General features: G+C 40.1%; 1 protein-coding gene across 1 annotated transcript in view; it reads left to right on the forward strand.

Moving 5' to 3' along the window:
• SPON1 (spondin 1) overlaps positions 1-23,761 on the forward strand; it is a 213,579-nt gene that overhangs the window by 156,831 nt on the left and 32,987 nt on the right. Inside the window, exons 7-8 of the mRNA XM_075837782.1 lie at positions 8,391-8,455; positions 20,328-20,529. Coding sequence (XP_075693897.1) covers positions 8,391-8,455; positions 20,328-20,529 — 267 coding nt within the window. The remainder of the gene's footprint in view (positions 1-8,390; positions 8,456-20,327; positions 20,530-23,761) is intronic.

Here is a 23,761-nt window from a genome sequence, read left to right on the forward strand (position 1 = left end):
AAAAGGTTCTTTCAATTAAGGGTAACATAACATTGTTTCAACCACATTAAGAAAAATCCACAAAAGAAAATCACAGCTTGTACATCAGTAATAAAAGAGTAAATCATGCTTTGAAGACAGGGACCCATAGCATGAATCTGAATGAGCAACCCTTCCATACACATACACATTTAATTGGCCCCTCTTTACTTCTTGTTCTGTGAGTCGTAACTCAATCGTGACCCATACGAAACAAACATGATGGCCAATGTCACCAAATGCAAGTATTTGGCAATAACAGTTACCCAAATTCCAGCCATCCACCAAAATGCCACTTTTATTATTCATTACTGTTGTGGAGTTTCCATTTCTACCAGAAGTGGAAAGACCCATTGACCCATATTTAATGCATTAAATTAGTCAAAAATTTGATGCAGACAATGTTTACGGGAGGAATGGACCCATCTCTGCTTATTGGAGCTGCAGGCAATAGATGTTGCCATATACCTCCAGTATATGGTGTCCATTTTTTTAAATAATAAATATAAAAATAATACATTATTCTTGCACCAAGACATTCCAGGTCCCCCCACCAGTCCTCAGTTGACCTCTGTCATATGATGATAAGTATATTCAAAGGTTTATTATTTCTACACTTTGAAGGTAAAGGAAGCTTTTTTTTTAAGACCTGGGCAACCCCTAGATTTGTTGATTATTTTTTTGTAGACCCATCAATTCAATTCTCTTCAGTTTGCTCAGAATACCTGAAAGGCGTTGCGGTTAATTGAATTGTGGATGTGACCGTGAAGTCGTGATGATGGTTGGTTGGATGAATAAGTAGTACGGTTGTTTGGCTTGTGGTGTATTCATTTACAGAACGTTAAGCATGACAAACAGTCGAGTACCTACATTTACTATCTATTCATGCATAAATAACTAGTTTGGTCAAGTCTGTCATTAAATTTTAAGTCTTCTCGGTTGCATAAATTATCACTCCCCTTCACTCATTGTCCTTTGAAATATCCATCTGGCTCCTGAATTCTGGAAATGTAGTGTAATAACATTCACCCTTGTGTGTATTAGTCCTTTGGAGTGTTTGTGGCTTTGAATAGTAAGCTGTATTTTATGTTAATTGGTGTTTGAATGTCTGCCAAGGTGTGTGGGTATGCCTATATGCCATTTACAAAGTTGCATTAAGAAACATTTATTCTTCACCTTTTTTTGAAACTTGCGGCAAGTAAAACTTTTTAGATGGAATTTTAGCAGATGCTTTTGTTGAGTTTTTGTGAATTAATATATATGAATTAAATAGAAGCTGCTAGCTTCAGTCCTGACAACAGCCATCAGACTAAGGGCTCATTCACACGAACGTGAATCTCGTCCGTGTGACGGCCGTCACACGGACCCATGCATTTCAATGGGGCCGCTCACACGACAATTGTTTCAACGGAAGATGTGAATGCTCCGTTGAAAAATAGGATATGTTCTATTTTACTGTGTGTCACGCATCCCTCCATAGACTGCAGTCTGTGGGGGCTCCGTGACAACGCGTCCCGCACGGGTCCACCTCGGACGTGGAAAATGGCAGTTTTTCACGTCCGAGGTGAGCTACTTTCGTGTGAATGTAGCCTAATATATAGAAGAGGCTAGAGCAGGAAAAGCAGGAAAAGCTTAATGTGTCATAACCTTTGGTAAAGGAGTCTACAATCTAAAAAAAAAATCCCAAAAAAATAAGCTGGTCAAAGGGTCGAAGAGCCTGGTAGCAAGTGCTCAATTCCCCTACAGTGCCACCGCAGGAGAAATGAAGCATTACATTCCCATTGAATAAATGGAGTGCCTGTTTAATGTACAGACATGCTGGGTCCTCCAGAAAGAAATAGAAGAGGGATTTCCCTCTTTTAACCCAGAATGTCCCAACAGGGAATTTGAATATGGGATTTCTAAACCACTTAAAACTTTGCATGTGCAGAAGCCCCACATAATGTACTACTTTCTATTAAACAGTAACACAAAACAATACTCCATGGTATAGCAATACATACTGTTTGAGTAGTATAGACTAACATTTCATGTTGACCTAGTCCATTCCTTTGGGATTTAGCAGAACATCCTTCAGTTCCTGATGAATGGTTGGCATAATAACCAGTGTTAAGGGCTTAGTATCTAGGAGGAAACAGTAGTGTAGCGTTCATACAAGTGGCCCAATGGCACACTTCACTGTTCTTGTTGACGTATCGGTATAGCTTTCAAGTCCCAATGACCTAATTGAGTAGTGCTTGCTTTCTGGTAGCCTAGTGGCAGGGGAAGCCATCTCCAAAAGTCCCCTCTGCCACATAAGAGTTTACTAAGATTAAAAATGGCACATGATAGGTGGGGGCGGCCCTGTTACATATTTTGCATTGGGGCCCAAAGCTTTAAATTACTCCTTTGCCTGGTGAATAGCGCCTAATTGTTAATATTTATTGATCGCTTATCTGTCTCCATGATCATAAAAAGCTTAATAAAATCTACTATGGGCTGAACATGTATAGCTTCCCGAAGTTCCCGTTTGTTCAGGAGAGAGTGAATAGACCGGATGTCCGATGCTATTATAATATGGTAATTGACCATATATCTCCCATCCACCCCATTGTTTTCAACAAATGCCAGCAGAGATATAGGCAAGGTAAATGCACCCCTATATGTGAACGTATGTATATAATTCACACACGTTAATGAATTTTAATACATGTGTAATGTGAGATGCTGGCTATTAGAGATGGAAAGACAAAACTTGCGCCAACATTTTTTAAAAATAAGAATATTTTTCGAAAAATTTCAATTAGTACCAATAAGATCAAGAAGTGGGTTGACTGACTCTTCACATAGATCTTAGTCCTGTAAAACAATTTTTTTTTAGAAACAAATGTTAAACATTATCGCCCCCATGTACATGGCATATAGTACTGCTGAGTGAATCCGTAGAGAGCGCCGTTCTACGACATTAATGATCTCATTGTAAGCGAACATCTGTTAGAGAATGATAAGCAATAACATTTTATGTGTTGCCGAATGTAACTATTTTCTCTCCTTACAAAATAAGCGGCTAGACCTTTCCTCTCGGAAAAAAAACACACAATTAATTAAAACATTTTGTAGGTTTCAATTAATAAGTAGGGATTATTAATTACCTTCGCTGCTATAAAGAGTCATTTATTACTATTGTAATAAAGTAGAAGCCGTTTTCGTTTTTCATTTTTTCTCCCGTTTCTTTTTTTCTTCATTACAAAAATATAAAATATAAAAGGCAACCACTGTGGTTAAAAGGACAATTAAATGCAAACATTTGCTACATCAGCTGTATCCTAAGCAACTACGGGTAGAAATTATGTCTATGGAATTTTTTTTTATTTTTTAAAAAGACTGTATTGTTAAGTGAAAGCAGCGTGGGATGGGCGATTTAGATGCATCAAATGTGACATAATTGTTAGGGAAATGACTAGAACCGACTACATTTTACTTTTAATGCTTCAGTAGTGAACTAGAAGACATATTACTGAACCATTTTCTTCTCCCTTGAATACTATGTAGCACTAATGGGCTTTTGAGCCCTGCGGGGAAGAGTACTTGATATCCACATATATATTAATAAAGTAGTGTTTAATGGAGGGCGAAAAAGTCTATCTAGATCGAATTGTTGGCGCAATGTGGCATCTTCAAGTTATCATGGACAGATAGACAACAAAAATCAGAAATATTGAGTGTATGATAGTAGTGCAGTAACTGTTCAATGATCTGCTGTTTACTATAGAATTCTCAGGCTTCCTGATGTGTGAGTTGTTTCTTATTGTCACACCCCAGGGCGAATGAATTACTACACTGTAAGATCACTGTGCGATAGGCCCTATAAGGGCTACTGTCTGCTAAGCTACAGATGTAGAAGAGAGGACAGATAGGGGACATGTTACCACAGGATCTGACTACACACAGGATTTGCTTGTAGTCTGTAACCATGGAGACACATAGGTCTGCATAGGTGCTCTATGCACAAAATGGGAGATATGTATAATTTGGTGCACTGGAAATGCCAAACAGGGGATTTGTATGGGTTAAAGAAATTGTAATGTATTCCATGGAACTTTCATCTAGCGCTCGGGAATTATTTTAGAACATAAAATAAAAAGTCTCAATTCTGCACTTAATGTTAGGTCACATAGGATTAAATCTAGTATGCAAACACAACACCTAGAACATGTCCGGATGTAAAGAGCCCGGAATTAGACTTTAATTGCTTTAGTGTTGTAAGAAATAAAGCAGCAATTAGCTCGTTGGATAGACTATTTGTTTAAACAAGGTCATGTGAAACAGAACAAGGACATCAGTAGCACTGGTAGAATGTAGTATATCTATTTAATCCCTGCCCAACACAAGGAGAAAACCCAAGTACTCACAGTCATTCATAACTTCTATTTGTAGTGTAATTGAAAAATTGCAAATGCAGCTAAGGGCTCTTTTACAAGGTTAGATATTCTGCCCGATAAATTAACTCTGATCAACAATAAGGGTATGTTCACACAAGGCGGATACGCTGCATAAAAGTACACAGTGTATCCGCCCTGGTCGCCACAGGGAATACTTGCCAAAAAACTGCACCAAATTGTCGTGCGTTTTTCAGCCGGAATATCTTCTGCGGAAAACTGCAAGTAAAAAGTTTCATACTTACCCAAAGCCATGGTGATGCATCACTCTGCCATTCTGCAGCCCGGCCACCTGTCATTGGCTGCAGCGGTCGCATGGGATGAAAAGTTACCCCAGGAGGCCGGCCTGGACAAAGAAGCACAGAATTCTGAGAAAGTAAAATATTTTTGCGGCGGAATCGCAGCTTTTCCGCCACAAAAATTGCAAAATCTGCTAATAGTTGCGGGTTTTACCTCACCATTAAATTCAATGGGGAAACCTGCAACGCACTGCAGGTCAGTATCTGAGCAGTTTATCTGCTTATCACTTGTGCAGCGTGTGGATGAGACTTGCTTAAATTTCATCCACTCTGCTGCTACTGTATTATGCTGCGGATTTTCCGCAACGAAATCCACAGTATTTACGCTACGTGTATCATTCAAACAGAGTAATGATCGGAATGTATGGAGATGAACGTGCTGCTGAAATGCGACCATTTTTTTGGGCTGTATGAAAGGTCTGCTCAGCAGGCTTAGAAGATCACTCAGGAGCATAGAGGAGTGGCTGCAGACCGAGCCGTCAGTCCAGCTTACTGACTGATCTGGCTGACAGCGATGTTCTGCAACGTCTTTGTACAGTGATACTGTTCATAAAAGCTGCATAAGTGAAACAGTACAACATTTTATACAAACTGAAATACAAAAGTGCTTTTTATGCTAAACACATACATTTCATAAAACAATACATACATAAAAATAACAGCCTTTAAGACAAACACGCGGTCAAAAAATAAGATAAGCAGAGATCGACAACAGATCCTTAGGATAAGCCTTCAATGGGACGCCCATGATCAGTAGAATGTAGGAGTCCCGGCGCTCTCGGTTTATCCAGGTACAATAGTGAGTCTATACAGTAGATGTGGTACTGCAGCTCAGCCCCATGTATGTTCTTCTGATTGGTCATAGTACCATGGGTCAGACCCACTTCAATCACACTTTAAAGGCTTGCCTTCAGCATTATACGGAATGAGAAAACCATTGACGGTGGGTGCAAAAAATCAAGTTACCCAAGCTGTGCCTTGTGGCCTACCGGTCCTGAAACACAGGATCATAATCACATCATTGCACCCGCCTGAGTCAAGCTGCAGGCTGTGCAAACCACAGGCTGTAAGCAGGGGTGCACATACCATATAGAAAGACCATGCGACTGCTATGGGGCCCTTGGAGAGAGGGGTCCTATTTTGGTTGGTCCTATACCATTTGTTACTGGGTGGAAATAATCTGTGCAGGAGTCTTCTCTCCACAAGGGGTAGAAAATTGTCCCAAGGGTCATGAAAAGGGCTTAGAGGCCTTTCTGTCCTGGATGGGAAAAATTGGCACCTAAATGGCGGGAGCAATTTAATCTTTGCTATGGGGCACCCTCTTTTCTATGTACGCCACTGGCTGTAAGAGATATGCACATCCATGCATGATATAGAGCGAGGATAATGGCCACTATGTTAATTCAATGGCCACTACTGGGCATAATGTGGGGCAATACTAGACTGTAACAGTACTACATTTTATTTAAACATTTTATTTTTGGTTTCTTTCTGAATGCTCTTTACTCTTACAAGTCAATTTTATGATTTTTTTATGACTGATCTGATAATCTAGATTATTTTGATAATTTGACATCTTTAATTTGGTCCCATTAATACCAGATTAAAGGAATGTTACTATACCAAGAAACAGAAACTAATGCTTTAAAGCTCAACACAAGATACATACTGTATATTTATTAAAATAATACCAATAAAAGAAAAGAAAATACTTCAGTTAATAACGTTTCAGCCTCAGTTGACCAGGATATAAAATGATGAACTTCCTTAGCAGATGAAATGTCTTATCATTTCTCAAGTATATTATCATCTACATTTTAAGGTCAGTATGAAACTTCTTCTGATCTCCAACTTCAAACTTCCCTCCAGGTGCATGACATTTTTTGCAGTATCCTGAAAAGCTTTGTTGATCACTGTTAATGGTGGCTGTCAAAAGCAAGGCGAGAAGTAGCAATGAACTTTTTATTAAATTGTCGCCCTAGGCAAGGTCCTCACCTTTCCACACATTCAGCATCACTCATAACGCAATGCTGTATAGAGTACGATTATGTGTAAAAATACCTCATGTTCTCGGTGCCAGCATTTTTATTAATATAAAAACAAATAACTATTGGATTGTACATTTTTTTCTGAAAGGAATGTAGTTCCTAGTAGCTAAAATGGTTTCTATTCGTTATTTTTTATCATTAGATCAAGTGAATCAGTGTCTTGCCATGGTTCCTTCGAACCACCAAAAGAAATTGGCCCACCGAAACAACAAGTGGCTCAGTCTACTGCCAACTTCGGACTGTGCTTTCCACTACTGCACTATTGGACCTCATAGGACCTGTTATTGCTGAGCCCATTATTATCTCAGATCATAGGCCCATTGGAGAAGCATCTGGTGGGCCAGTCCAACCCTGAAGTTATTTGACTTTTTCCAGTAGCCAAACCTGAGATTTAGTTGTGTAAGGAGAGGGTGGAAGAGGTGGAACAAGACACTCACTTAGCTTTCGCTCAGTGCTGTGGAAAGAAGTGCCCAGGCCACCGGAGCTAATGAGTGCAGAGGGGGGGGGGGGGGGGTGAACCAAAACTCCAAGGAAAACTTTTTCAGTTTTGTCCAATATTGTTTTATGTAGGCCCAGCATTGGACTGGGGATCCTTGGCCTCCGCCAGATGATATGATTCTACGGGCCCCCCTCCATCTATATAGAAAATGTACATGTCCACTTTTAATTTCATCATAGTCCTTGTTGCTATCATTGTACACACAGGACAGATTATAAATACGGTCTAATATTGAATTTGTGAATCATCCCATAAGAAATAGACCCTAGTGGCAAGTGATTGGCTCCAAAGAGTTCCAAATGGGGTTGTCTTCTGTTGGACCTTTAAGGACCATTATTGTGTTAGAGCCGTGGCCCACCAGAGGATCCTCTGGTTCTCAGGTGGGTCAGTTTGACCCTGTGTGAGAAATAGACATCTGATTTTAGCCTGGATCTTCCAACAGTCTAATATCTTGGCAGACTTCTAAAGAGTCTTCTCATATCTCCCGTCTAGGAAGCAAGGACTTGATGAGTTTCATTTTTTCTGTCTAAGGGTACTTTTACACTGGCACATTATGGCCGGTGCAACGAGCGCCAATCAACGAGACTGCTTGATCAACGAGCGTTTGCTTGTTCATCAGCTGATCGTTTCCCTGTTTACACAGGGCAATTATTGGGAACGAGCGTTCTTTCAACGCTCGTTTGCCCAATAATTGGCCAGTGTAAAAGGGCCTTAAGCCTATTGTTTAGCCCCAAATTAAGTGGTGAACAAAGTGTCTTGCAGTTTTCTCCTTTAGTCTCTTCCCACTGAGATAATGTGCTTATTCAGCCAAGCATGCATATTAATGGAGCAGTCGGGATGGTACCTGTGGGCCAAAACATTGTTTGTCCAACAACTATCAATTGTCCATGTCCAGCTTGATTGAAGTTGATTTCATTGTCTATATCACGTTTTCCGATTGGTAATGTAACATTGAGTTGATCAGTTACCATATGTTTCAACAACTTTTTCTTTCCGGTCCCTAGATTCCTCAAATTTGCTCCTTAGTGTATACTTGTGTTTCAAAAACTACTTTACAATCATTGGGTCTAGCAGTAAAGTATCTGACAGCTATTATTTTCTCTTACAGGGCGATGAAGTGTTAACAGTCATCAAAGCCAAAGCGCAGTGGCCGGCCTGGCAACCCTTGAATGTGTAAGTGTGAAAAGACAGATGTTCCTCCTGAACTCTAAGCTCTTCCTAATTTCAATCCTGACAAGTGTTATACCTGCTACATCCCAGAGGTAAAGTGATAAACTGAGTAACACGGAGGCAGCTCGCTCTGACAAATCTACTGCTAACATTCACATCAGGTTTTTTTTTTAGTACTGGAAATGTTGAAATTGCCCTATCGATATTGTAATCTGGACAATGAATTACTCTCTCAATGGGACACAGAATAAACCCGAACTATTTGTCACATGTAGTGTGTGTGTGTGTGTGTGTGTGTGTGTGTGTGTGTGTGTGTGTGTGAAGAATGGAATGACAGAGCATTATGTTTTGCTATAGTGTCTTTAGGGATAAAAAAGAACAACAAAAAATGGCAAATTGTAAATATAATAAATAAAAACACGCCAAAAATCATTAACTGAAATGTATTGGGTCTTCTGATGAAAAGCCTTGATTATATGTGAACTGGACAATAAAGCGGTTGTTTCATCTGGAAAACTTCTTCTTAGAATGTAGTCACCCTATTGATCAACCGACCCTCATGGGTCCAGCATCTTCAAACCAGTGATCAGCTGATATCACTGCCATTTTTTTGTGATGGGTCAGCCATGTGACATATGGTCACATTGAGTCCTTCAGAGCGTGAGAAACTCTGTGCAGTGGCTCTCCACTGAAACTTATAAAGGGGGGCCTCTCTATGACATCCATGTCCTAATTGGCCATATAAAAAAGAGGTTGTCCAAATAAGCAATCCGTTTAAGTAGTTGGGATGTCTACTGATCTCGAGAATAATGGTGTCCCTTTCACCATTTTTTGAGGAGTTTCCAAACATGAATGGCCATACGCTATGAAAATTAAAGTTATGGAAATCTCCAAGAACTCAGAAATCATAGTCAGTGGAGAGGTGGTCACATATAAGAGGTAATGCTCCTATGAAGTCTAGAGAAACTCATTAATTACCATGGTGAGTGATTGTGCATGTTCTGCATTTCCCCTGAGAACAGGACCATCTTGTTCTTGAGATCAGCGGAGATCCCTCAGCTAGTAGCTAACCATTCATTTTAATGGAGAGCAAATCAGCATTTAATTCATTTCACTAAAGTGTGACCACGCATGTATGATCACCTCTTTACTGAGAAAAACAAATGAGTTATAAGTGCTCTCTCATTCAGAAGTTTCCATTTCATTAAAACAGTCCCTTCACAGCCACAACAGTACATATTAGCAAGAGAGAGCACCACACGTGCTGTGTGATGTGAGCCCTACGTATGTAGTCAGTCCGAATTTCCCAAAAGTTTCAGATTTGGTGAAATCCCAAACTGTTGAGGTGTACAGTCCACAAATTGTGGCACAGTCCCAGAAGACATCAGATATACAAGACACAAGTTTTCAGGGCAATCGGGCACATTACGATTCATTATTAATTAATTCGGTCCGAATAGAAAGAGACCCGAAACAAATTTAGGGAAATTTGTTCATCTCAAACACCACATTAACTTAAAGGGGTTGTGCGACACAACACATGTATCCCCTATCCGCAGGATCACAGGGGGTCTGACTGCTGGGACCCCCAGTGATAAGGAGAATGGGAAACCGAAAGACCCCGAAGTGCTCCATGAGAAGCATGGGACTTCCGGGTTCTGTGTCCGGCAGCTCCATAGAAATTAATGGAGAGCCGGTCGCACTTGTGTGCATGCGTGACCGGCGCTCTATTCATTTCTATGGAGCTGCTGGACACACAAGCCAGACACTCAACCCGGAAGTCCCAAGCTTCTCATGGGGGACTTTCGGTTCCCCATTCTCTTTCTCGCTGGGGGTCCCTGCAGTCGGATAGGGGATGCATGTGTTTTGTGGCACAACCCCTTTAATTTTCTTGTAAATAATTTGTGGAAGCTCTTCCTTCCACTTCTTTCATGTGAGACCTGCTCACAAACAGTGGCTGACGTAGATTTCCTGGATACATAACTGATGGCCATGAGTTAGAGAAGCAAGACCCATGGTGTTCAGCTAAACTCTGGGCCGGCCTTTTATTTGAAAGGGGTTGTCTTCATGAGACAGAGGTCACTTTACAGTTCCATGACCTGTGTACAACCACTTGGCCAGTGGCCTACTGGATTTATATGGTCACCGAGCTTCTTCTTGCTTATTTAGAAGAACGTGCATTACCCATATTTACTATCCATTAATCTTGAACAAAACTTTTAAGAAATATGGCTGTTTTCTTCCCACAGCCCTTTCCTTACATCGCTTACTACCCTGACATTTGGAAACACTTTGCTACAGTACATTGCTCGTCACCTTTAAGTCATCTACAATAATGACTCCCAATCCAGTTTAGACTAGTAGTTGACATTTAATTTTCTTTATACCATCATCGTCTCGGTCTCCGTGGTGCAAATGCAACATTTTGTACGTCTGGGTATTAATGTAAAAAATATCCTCAGAATATCCTTCTCTTGCTTCACAATCCTGCAATCTTCACCCATGTTTGTGGTCTTCTTGGCCTGCTTCCTAATATTGTAGATAGGATGTGGTCTCCTAAGGAAACTTTTATTCTCCTCTTCAAAGTTCCACCGGAAGAGTTCAATTGAGCTCCAGAGTTCTTTGTAAGATTTTTTTCCCTTTGATTTCTGACCTCTAGATGGAAAGGGTTGAACAGAAACCAAGTAAAACTCGGCTGTTATTTTTTTATTTGCTAGCAAAATATCAAGTTTAAATGAAAAAGGCCATTAAAAGCCCATTAGTTTAACAAGGCCATTTTCTCTGCTCCTTTTATTTTACAAAAACACATTATTAATAAGTGCAAAGGTCGTTAATTTAGGTTAATAACATTTTACTCATACGATTCATTAAGATGCCAAAGTGACCTAGTTTAAAACTGCACTGCCTCACTTTTCAATGAATATTTTTCTATTCGCAGAGCCAATTGATAAAAGTGTTAATCATGAAAGGACAAATTAGATTGCTAATTGTTGTTTTGCTCAATTAATTAGGCCTTGACGATTCATCTAGGAACTTGTATGAGAATAAAAATAAATGTATAAAGTATTTTCAGATCTCAATTTCTATAGATCAAACCATCCAAGGAAAAAGAACTTTCAAAAACAAAAACATGTAATGCCACGAATGTTGTTTGGAGATATAGTCTGATGTATACATTGCGGATGCCACGGGTGGCGTTTGGAGATTGCAGAAAGGAAAGCAAGAAGAGACTTTCTTCTGACTTCAACCTTTCTAAATCAGTTCTGTAGTTATTCACAGTATAATGTGATTATATTAGATACATCTGAAACGTGAACTCAGCAGGAGAGAAGACATTTTGATGTTCAAAAAGTTGGCTGTTTTTGATGGAAATGGTAATGTTGTAAAGCACTGAAACAAAATAAGCAAAGAAGGTTTTATGTTAGATAATTATAGCGGTAAAATATGTCCATTGTGTTTGTACTATCAATTATATTTATAATGTCAAATGAAAGATTATGTAAAGGGTTGAGGTTATGAGGTTGTGTTCACACTTGTGTTAAGGTTATGTTCATACTTGTGTTGTAACTTCCGTAATGAATAGATCATTTTCTTGCAGCACCCCCACAGGAGAAATTGAGCATTACACAGCGCTCATTCAGGTCAATGGGTTGTCTGTGTAATGCAGGTCAGGACAGGTTATCCAGAGCAAGAGGCACTCCTTAGGATAGGTCATCAATATCATATTTGTGGGGGCCCGACTCCCGGCAACCACCACCGATCAGCTGATTGAAGGAGCCGTGGCGCTCCAGTGAGCGCTGTGGTCTTTTTATTGCTGCTCTGTACATTTAGTAGTGGCGGTGCCTGCAGCTCTTTTCAGCTCAGTTCCATTCAAGTGAATAGAGTAAAATTGAGAGAGCCATTATCATGAATAACCTGCTCTCACCAGGTTTTCTGCTGTTAGTGTCACGGTACCCTGCTTCTCCCGATAGACAGAGCACAAATAGTTGGGACCCCCCACCTAGCCGACATTTATCGTATATCCTACAGATATGCCATACATGCATTTGGCTGGAGTACCCCTCAAAAGATGTCTGTCATCATCACACATCCTGCGTCTTTCTAGAAGCCACCCACTAGTTCGGCTTTGTTAGGGCGCTCGTTGTAGTGACAGTTTCCCTTTAAAATCACTAGAGACAAGCGCAAATATCATAATATGACTACATTCCAGTTTAAATCTAACCACATGAGTACTAACATTAGTAATTATCATAGGAAAAATAATATATAATTTATACTGGCATCAAAGCAAATCCCCGTCTGGTGTCCAATGTGGGCTGCCAATGGTAACTGCCAGCTGTGCCCACAATCTAAATTGGGTTGTTCTCCTGATCACTATTTTATTTTAGTCAGCGTGTTGTATTTATGTTTTATTCTTCCTTTGATTAACATATTACTCTGTGTTTTAGTCTCTTGTGAAGCCCTGAGAGAGTCTTCTGGGTTATTCTCTTAAGTGTATGTTTATTCTGTTTCATAAAATGATAGGTAGACATTTTTTTTTTTCATTTCCATGGCAACGGATCTGCGTTCCAAGGTTTCTGTTATAGCCCTTATCAGGTAACAGACAGCCGAGATGTATCCAGAGCTGAAACAGTCTTTTGATGTTGTCGAAAATTGAACATTTTTACCCCCTGGATCAGCAGAAAAAAGGAGAATGTACATCAGAGAAGAGAAGCGCTAGAAATATGTTAAGGGAACTTGTCAGCAATTTAACGTCTTCATCGTTTTCTTTACTCCTTACTTCAGATTTGGAAATCCATAACTGGCATATTTAAAAAAAAAAAAAAGCTGCAGTGAAAGTTGTTCAGATTTCTATAGAGAATTTGCTTACATACAACAGAACTCTGCAAGTAGCATCTCACAATCATAAAGCATAAGTTCATCTTAAAAGTTAAAAATCCCTATTTAGAAGGGTCCCTTAACAATAGGCTGATTACAAAGTGTCTCCGTGCTGGAACCAACAGTGATTAGCTGTAATCTGTTTGGAAAGCTTGCAGTAAGTGTTCAATTTCGCCGCAGCGCCACCACAGGGGAAGCAAAGCATTACACAATGTTCACTCATATCCATGGGCTGTCTGTGTAATGCAGGACAGGACAAGTCCCCTCAGGAGTGAGACACGATCTTTATAACCGCTCTCTACTTTGGCCAATAGAGGAGGATCATGAACATGGGATCTCCTTCTTTTAACTCAAAGCTCCTTTATATATGAACAAGACAATCCCTTTGAGAATATATAACAAAGTTGCTTAAACGATCACTGCAGGCATAATAGATATACTGTATTATGCAGAGTGTGAGGGGACGGGGCATGATACAGGGATTCAAAGAACACCAAATAGAGAATCCCTGTGTTATATACCTCCTCCTCAGGACTTGCACTAAGCATAACACAGTGTATCAGTTTTGCCTAGAGTGTTCCTTTAAAGAAGGAGTTCCCAACCTTATTGGTCTGAGGGCAACATTGTCAAAATATGCTAAATCAAGGGGCTTAAAATTCTTACAGTTTACAGACATGTAGGGTGGCCCATGCACAAAGGTTAATATTTTTTGTGGCTGGCTTTTTCAGTGGGGCAGTCTGGGTGGCACTTTTAATAATAGGGAAAACTCTGTTGGCACTATTAATAACAGGGGGAACTCTGCTGGCACTATTAATAATGAGGGCACTGCTGGTCCTATCATTAATGAAGGGCACTCTGCTAGCACTATTAACAAAAGGGATCACTCTAAACTAACTATTAATAATAATAGGGGGCACCCTGCTGGCATTAATATTAGGTGGCACCCTGCTGGCACTATTTATAATGGGGGAATTCTACTGCATTATTAATAATGGGAACACCCTTCTAGCTCTATTAATAATCGGGGGCATTCTGCTGGCAATGTAAATAATGGGGGGCACTCTACTAAAACTCTAAATAATATGAGGGAACTCTACTAGCACTATTAATAGGGGCACTCTGCTGGCACTATTAATTATGGGGGCACTCTGTTGTCATTATGAAATCAAAGACACGCGGTGTACAATAGGGCCCATAGACTTCGATGGGTGCCCTATTAGGATCCGTGTTGTACCATTTGCAGGAGGCCTACCCCTGATATCCCCAAACATTTTCTTGACAGCTATCTCTTATCATATCTGTTATGCAAAATAGCTCTACTTTAGAAGGAATTAATTCTATAGGTGGCAATAGAGAGACAGTTTTCTTCCAACCTGTAGGTGGCACTAGAAAGACAGATTTCTTCCCGGTTTTGCTAATGAACATGAGCTTTGACCTTAAGACTTCCTACTAGCTGGATCTCCGCAGAGTGAATCAGTTTCTTCCAAGAATATCTGTCATAAAATGTCATATTGTATTTGCTCCACAAACAAAGCTCCTTACTGGCCATAAAATCACGCAGACAGTTGTTAAAGGGCAGTGCTCTGCTTTTACATCACATTCATACTGTAGAGAAATGTCATTTAGTTGTAGATGCTCTTTCAATCTGGGACAAGTTAAATTTGAATAAAATGTGACATCAAGTACACACGCTCATTATCGTGCTGCTAGTTAGCATAAAATAATGATAACGAGCCCAACATTATAAAATTTGCAAAAATTTTAATGAGACCCAAACCATTTAGAGCTGTTAATGTTTTGCCCAAAATTCATGATTTTAATTGGGCTCTTCAAGGAAAGCCTCTAGTGCATTTACTCTCAGCACATACTCCTGTACTATACTCCCCGTCTATCAGAGAGATCAAGTGTTTGACAGATGGAGCAGCACTTGTAACAAAGATGAATATGTCCTAATTAATTCTGATGAAGCCACAGAAATGTTTTTATTGCTGCAAGAAGAACATATGCAGATGACATTTCTTTTGTTGATGAACAGCCACTAATTATGCAATCCTAGCAACTGTTCCCTATTTTCTTTACTTAATGCTTAAACATTGACAACACGTCTTCTGACCAGTAGAACGTCTGTCTCCTCGTGGAAATCACTTTTTAAGCGTGATAATGATACATTATTATACAATATATTTAGAATTCTGCTGGGACTCTCACCTCTGATCTCACATCTCCTAGCAGCCCCTGTTGGTTCAGGGTCTGTAGAGAGCATACTCTGCTGATGTCCATAGTGTGAGCTAAACAATAGATAAAAGTGGGAGCTCAACCTCGATAAGTTATCAATCAGAATATAACAAGTGCTACCAGATAATAATTTAAATAATTATTTACTTTTAGCTTCGGATATGACTAGAGTAGAATTTATGGCAAAACTCAAGATCAGTACAAAAAAAGGTAATGCAAAGTGTGGGCAAAGTCACTTTGTGTAATATGTAGTTGATCTAATTGCTAGCTGTAATGGTCAGTCCAAATTACCATCGCAATCCATTTAGTCGGGCATTCAGTTTTTTAATGGCAAGAATACCGAAATCTGCAGCACCGTGCTTACCATTAAAAAAAAATAAAAAAATAGAAACTCATTATAGGCCACTTGGACCTGCCAGGACACATAGGATTAACAAATCTAACATGGCTTCATAGCTCCGTTATAAACAGAAGCCATAACTCTAAAGTGAACAGAGCCGGAAATGATCTTCACCAAAATGCATTTAGGCCTAACAAAAACATTAACGTCCAGAAAACTTGACTTAGCACCTAGCGACCAATTAGAGCTCAGCTTTCATTCCTTAAAGGGGTTGTCCACATTGGACAACACTTTTTATTAGAAGGATTCCCTACAATAAGCTAATCACAGCTTTCTGCTCGAACCCCTAGTGATCAGATGTTATCTATGTAAGAACCCAGCAATAAGTGTTCAAATCCCCTGCAGCGCCACCACAGGGGAAATAAAGCATTACATGGTGCAGATTGAAATCAATGGACTTTTCAGAAAAAAAGATGAATGTGCCAGGTCCTCCAGAACAGTAGACGCTCTTTGTAGTAGCTCTCTGCTCCAGCTAACACTTGAGGGTCCAAAATGAGGGAATCTCCTCTAAGCTGTGATTGTTTTTTCTGTGACACAGATTTGATAAGTGAGGCTCTTATTGTTTTTTTTACCGGTTTGAAAAGTTGATCCCAAAAATTTGCGACTCATATTGGTATCCAATGTCTCTATTAAAAAACATCTGCAACACTACGGCTCCACCTTTAACTCCTATCTATCTATGAATAATTCTGTTACTTTGTCTTGTAATGTGCAACAAAGCCCAAGGGACACAAATGAGTTGAAACAAACCTTTGAAAATGAAGACCAATTTAGGAATAAATAGTTTATAACCAAGTGGGACACGGAGGCTGCTCAGACCATTGCATGCATTTTAATATGTTACCTCAGAGCAAGGTTTATGGTCTCTGTGGCTATAGTCAGTGAGAAGATTAGAGCCGGGATTAATTGCCCGAGCACGTAAGAATTTTGTATGTTTTGTAAAAGTAATTATTTGTAAAGAGTGAGTCTTGTCTTTATTGGCTCCAGATATTCTCATCACAGAGGCAGAGTACAATTGTATTGATCTACTGCTGCAAATGATGAGAAGGTGGCCTCCTGTCTACTGTAATTGCCGCATGAATTCACCTCATGTATTCTGATATAGACTTTGCTTTGCAAGTCGGGGAATGCAGAGGGGTTTATTCATTTGAATGAGGATGATTTTTAACACAGATTTCCCGTTAAAATAAAACATTTTTTATTAATATGTGAATGGGTCTCCTGTACTGTTAGGGTATGTTCACACGGCCTATTTTCGGCCGTTTTTCAGGCTGTAAGGGCCCAAAAAACAGCCAAAAATTCGGAAGCAGAACGCCTCCAAACATCTGCCCATTGAAATCAATGGGAAAACGGCCTTCTGTTCCGATGGGTCGTTTTTTTAAGCGGCCGTTTTGAAAAACGGTCGCGTAAAAAAACGGCCGCGAAAAAGAAGTGCAAGATACTTCTTGGGACGTTTTTGGAGCTGTTTTTCATAGACTCTATTGAAAAAAAAGTTCCAAAAAAGGGCGTGAAAAACTTCTGAAAATCGGGAGTGGCTTAAAAAATTTCTGAAAATCAGGAGCTGTTTTCCCTTGAAAACAGCTCCGTATTTTCAGACGTTTTAGGCTCAGCGTGTGAACATACCCTTATAGAGTTTGGGTGACATCTACTAACAACAGCTGTTACAGTGCCCATAGTGGTTGACACCCAATGTATAAATCAGTGTTGTTTTACAGAATTTAGAAAATATGCTACACCGTATTTATCAATCAGTTGCACCATTTTTGCTCCCTAATACCAACAGCACAGACAGGCAAGTGCCTATCAACCTGGCCCCTAACCCTCTAGGACCCAATTAGACCAATTTGCCATTGGAATCACATGATCATAACCTGTTGCTGGTGGCCCAAACTCCACCATACCCAGCCTCCTAATAGGGGGTGTTTTATGCTATTTGGGGCAAAGCCACTTGATCCCACCCCAGGTAGTCAGAGGTGGGCCTACTCCTTTCCTCCACTGTGAATGTGTCGCATCTGTTAATATAATAAGCGGAGGGCAGAAGGAGGCAGGGAGAGTGCTCGGCAATCCGGGTAGCCATGATGTACACTTGTCAAAAAGCTGATGGGGTAGAGAAGGGGCCCATTGTAAGTCTGTCACCCAAGGGCCCTCATACATCTGGCTGGCTTTGTGCTCTCCTTATGAATATGGCAAAATTATAATCATGAGCCCGACCAATTTTTTGTCAACAGTTTTTTAAGCAAACAGCACAATATTTTTGGGCCCCTTATCCTATAAACCTTTAGACCTGGAAGTGTAATGTGAATTCATAGTTATATCTATAGGTTGTTTGATGTCTTCATCATGACATCTGAAAGCCGTTCTGGACTTGTACCAATGTCATTTAACTTTCTAGCACTGATGAGAGTTTAATAATATCTACTTTCCATTGGAATGGTGACAAATGATGCGGAAGCGGCTGGTACCTTTGCACACCTTCTGCAAGAACAAAATGTTCTACTATAACCTACATTAGATTTGCCTATGGAGATAAGTGGGTTGTAGATTTATTGCAGTCCAATGAGCAGCTTTTTAATTTATTTCTTGGCCTTGATAAATATTTGTTGCCGTGCTATGTAATTAAAGTTTTCCTCGTGCCTTGACATTTTTCAGTGCTTTTTTTGTGTCTTCCCAATATAAGCAAAATGACAGTCCACAACCTAAATTCGCATTATCCTAATTACCTTGTAGTTTGATATAGTGACTACATCTAAATTGCATCTGGTGATTTATAGCAGGGATGAATTTGTTATTTATAGTGTATTGTGTTCTGTCCAATTCTTTAGTCCTTTTTGCCAGCCTTATTGGGTACATCTGCTTGTTAATGCACATAAAAATGGGCATCCCATTAGGGTACTAGATTTGCTACCCAGGACAGAAGGGGCTGGTGCCCCCCCCCCCCCACTTTACACCCCATGATCTTTGAGCCAATTCCCCACCTCCTTTTTTGCTAGCAATGCAATTCCGTTAAACAAATGTGTTATAGAATGTGTTCACAAGGGGCGGATAAGCTGTTTAATAGCACGCAGGGTATCAGCCATGTGGGCCGCAGGAAATTCTGGGCAAAAAAGCGCACCAAACTGTGGTGCAGTTTTTTTCGCCCGAGATGTCCGCTGTGGAAAACTGCAGCACTTAGCCGGCCTGCTAGACATTGCATCCTAGCCTGTGATTGGCTGCAGCGGAAGTCACATGGGATGAAGAGTCATCCCAGGAGGACGGCCCTCTGACGTCATCCATGCCGGCCTCCTGGGGGTGATGTTTCATCCCATGTGACCACCGTTACAGCCTGTGATTGGCTGCAGCGGTCACATGGGAGGAAACGTCATCCCAAGAGTCCGCGCTGGAGGGAGGAACACAGACTTCTGGGTAAGTATGAGATTTTTTTCTGAGTTGCGTTTTTTGCGACGGAATCGCTGCAAACTCGCAGTAAAAAATGCAACAACTGCTATTTATTACAGGATTTACCTCCCCATTGGTTTCAATGGGGAAAACCCGCAACAAATAAGCAGCGATTCCGCAAATACAATTGATATGCTGCGGGGAAAAATTCTGCACCGCAGGTCTATTTCTGAGTGGTTTTTTTTGCTCAGTATTTACGCAGTGTGTGGATGAGATTTGCTTTATCTCATCCACTTGGCTGCTACTGTATTTGCTGCGGATTTTCCAAAACAAATTCCATTTTGGAAAAAACGCAGTATTTACGCAACGTGTAATATAATAGGTTCTTGCTACCCGAATAGCAAATGTGATGGGACCAACCCCAGGGCTGGGCCCTCTCTCTCCAAGGGCCCAACAGCATTGCATGGCTGCCTCTATGGTACATATGCCCTTGATTAGGTGGGAGCAACTTAATACATAAAAGTGTGCAGACAAAAAATAATAGGATTAGCTCAGATTAAACAGGTGAATGGTGAAGATCTATGACTGTATTGTTGGAGGCAGACTTGTGTTTTTAGTATATCAGGAATTGTTAATTTTTGGAGATTTTCACACAAAACAGTCTCTAGAGTTTACCAAAAATTACGGGCAAAAAAACCCAAAACACCCACAGAACGCTAGTTTTGTGGGAGAAAACACATTGTTAAGCTTCACGTCAGGCCTGTATAGTGGCACACAGAGTCGACACGGGTCCGGTTTATGAACCCGTAGGCATTTTGTGTCCCATCGTATATGCTGCTTCCGTAAACTCCCATAGAAGCAATGTTTGGGCATACAGAGAACTTTACACTTACTTCTTAAACAAAAATATACTAAGACGTGAACATTTTTTATTTAAGAGAATATTTATGGTTGGACTTCATTTTAGCTTGTTCTTGTTTTGGACAGGAGAGCTGCTCCATCTGCTGAGTTCTCAGTGGACAGATCTCGACATCTGATGTCCTTCTTGGCCATGTTGGGTCCAAGCCCAGACTGGAATGTTGGACTCCCTGCCGAGGATCTCTGTACCAAAGAATGTGGCTGGGTCCAAAGAGTCATCCAGGATCTAATCCCATGGGATGCAGGCACTGACAATGGTGTCACTTACGAGGTATTTCATGTGTTAAGATAGTTGTCGTTTTATGTGTATTTTACCATTTGTAAAGAACATTCTGGCATGATTTTGCTTCCAATCCTCTAGTAATCTCCATACAACTATCCAGCAATATTTCACAATAAAGAATAATTATCTAGAATATGTATATGTATTTGTATTGCCTAAACAAATATTTTCATTTGATCAATGAATGTACAGGTCCTAAATATTCAGTTGATATCTTATCTGTTCTTCTTTTATATTAATGTATTTTTGTTGATTATTTTAGCTTCTTACAAGGCTCTATCACGGCCAAAAACTTCACTCTTCTTCTTTTCACAAGACCTGTGCCTTCTACTATATATATTATCTACTTAAAGGCTATGTACACCTTTGGATGGCAATTTATTTAATTTTTTTATTAGTAAAAAGGTCAGCCTGTGTGATTAGTGGAATGTTCTAAATAGTTTTTATTAAAAATTATTTTTACTTCTTTAGATACAGCTGCTCTGTATCCTGGATACAGAGCAGCTGTATCATTTGCTATGACGAATCCATCAGTCCCCCGGACCTGACGGGTTCAGTGTCAGCGAGTCTTGCATGTCTCTGACAAGCAGGATCCACCTGTAATCTATCACATCTAAGTTATGAATTTAGATCTAATAAATTACAGGTGGATCCCGCATGTCAGAGACACGCATGACTCGCTGTCACTAAACCTGTCAGTCCCGCGGACCTGTCGGGAGCAGGATTTAGCGAAAGATACAGCTGCTCTGTATAGAGAATACAGAGCAGCTGTATCTAGAGGCAAGGGTAGGATTTATTTTCCCTCATGAGCTAATGAGAGCGTAATCTTTCATTCAAGATCCAACCAACTATCAAATATGTCTGCATCTACCTGAAAAATAATCGGACCTCATGGTGTGTCCATTCAGCGTTTGTTCTCGCAAGGTTTGACCTCCAAATGTCAACTTTACGGACACTTAAAATATTAGAAAGAGTTGTCTCGTCCAGATAAGCACATTTCAGGTTGAAAGTGGCTTGTCTTTAGAAAACCCCCATCGGCTTTATGAAGCTACAGCCAGCCATACATTTCACCTGCAGCTCCACTCGGGCTAATAATGGTGGAGCCCCAAGCGGGACCCCCCTCCAAGATGTCCATATGCTCTAATTAGGTTTACGGAAAGGACTTGTATTGGTACATTGGGGTTATATAAGAATCAGGTCTTCTGCTGCTATCAGTATATTTGACCACACTGACTTATTTGAAGTTTATTTTATAGTACAGATGTTTTGGTTTTTTTTTGTCTGTTTTTATTCTATACTTTTCCTATTATCACAGCAACAGCAATCACTCAATGTGTAACCAGAGTAACAGATCTAGGCCATCTCCAGCAGACACAGATAAATTTATTGCAAGTGTATTTGGTTAAACTCAAGTGTTTTTTTTTTTTAGATGGGAGACAGACATAGAATTGTGAATCATTAGTAAATAGGTTGTCAAACATTGTTTAGATAGCTCCCCGTAATACTTACCTTGTGATTGCGGCAGCATTACCATTTAGAATGTTACATGAAAGGAGAATTATTTAAGAAGGTCCAGCTCCTCGCAGCTTATTTCCATTCACATTAAGTCAAGCATTTCTTCTAAAGAATACATTAGTGGAGGTCAGTAAACAGATATTTCCAGGAGAGCATTAAAGACATAGATGTGAGAAATTTACTATGTATTAGGTGATACAATATTTGCCGTGAATTATGTATCATAACATTTTGTTAGTGTTCTCTACTGGATTTTTTTCTTTTCAAATGGAAAATAGTTTTATTGTAGTGAAATGTACATCATGGCTATGGATCTGATGGGGAGTCAGTGCTGTCTTGTCACACATCTGTCATCAGCGTTGAAAATCTTAAGATATTTCATATCAATTTAAAGGGGTCTCATCAAGACGACTCCTCTATAAATTGAAGCAGAACAGGAGAGCAGCTCACCGCCGTGCATCCGGCCTCAGAACCTGCAACTGGCCATACCTAAATACTCTTAAAGAGGACCTGTCACTAGGTCATATAAGTTGAGCCGGATAACAGACATGGATAGCACTGTCTCCCTGATTCCAGTGATGGTATTTTTCCTGGACCACCCCCCCCCCCCCATGTTTCAGAGATTTGGACCACTGTTGTGTAGTTTCCTTTATGCTAATTTGCTGTAGTTAGCCAATGGGGTGGAGCTAGCTTCCCTGCCTCTGATTCTGACCAATCATCGTGAGGGAGCTTGAGGGTAGTTCACGCCCTGTTGGCTAACTTCAGCAAATTAGCATGGAGGGAGTGGGCCATATCTCTGGAATGGGGGGTTCAGGAAAAACAGAAAAATAGCGCTGGAGTCAGGGAGACTGCGCTATTCAGGTCAGTAAACCAGTTCAACTCATATGACCTAGTGACAGGTCCTGTTTAAGCCAGAACTGCTTTTTTGTTAGCTGCTTTGGCTCCCGAGGTCTCCACTCTATCTCCCTCTTTTTAATGTCCAGATGCCCTTTTAGAGTCCTGACAAAAAAGAGAAAAAGCAACAAAGCGCACATAGTGCAGGAAACGGTATAAAAGTTAGGTGTGTAATGGGTTCAGGTTATGCGAATGAGCCACTCTTACCGTGGATGATTCACCGATCAGCTGCGCCAGAGAGACACCCGTCCTGTTTTTATATCCTTTTAGAGTCCTGGTAAGACAACCCCTTTAAAATATTATATATAGAATAATGCGTCCTCGACTGTAAATTATATGATGCTCAGTGAGAAGTTGCATGGCCATATAAAAGCAAGAGAGTGCAGGACAATAATAGTTAAAAAAAAATCTGAGTTGCTGCAGAACCTCTTTTCATTAGGAAAGTCTCATTCCAATTTTGCTGAGAAGTTAGTGAGGGGGAGGAGAGGCAGCGATTTGGAGGGGTCTTATAAGGTATATGAATAGAGGTGGAAGTAACCAGCACCACTCAGATAATGGTAATTGCATAGATTTTAATAATTGGTAAATTTTGACTGGTTTTATGACAAGAAGATTATACAGATTATATATCCAAACAACATAGAAACTGTCCATTGGCGTGTAATGCAATAAACTGTATTACATGATTACGTCAATATTTCAGATGTCTCTACTAAAACATATCCTGAAGAGAACCTATCAGTTCTGAGTAAAAAACACAATTAAAATGACAGCAGTCCCTTAAGGACGCAAACATTTTATTAGTGTTTTC

Source organism: Rhinoderma darwinii, chromosome 9 (assembly GCF_050947455.1).
Source record: "Rhinoderma darwinii isolate aRhiDar2 chromosome 9, aRhiDar2.hap1, whole genome shotgun sequence".
Classification (NCBI taxonomy): Eukaryota; Metazoa; Chordata; class Amphibia; order Anura; family Rhinodermatidae; genus Rhinoderma; species Rhinoderma darwinii.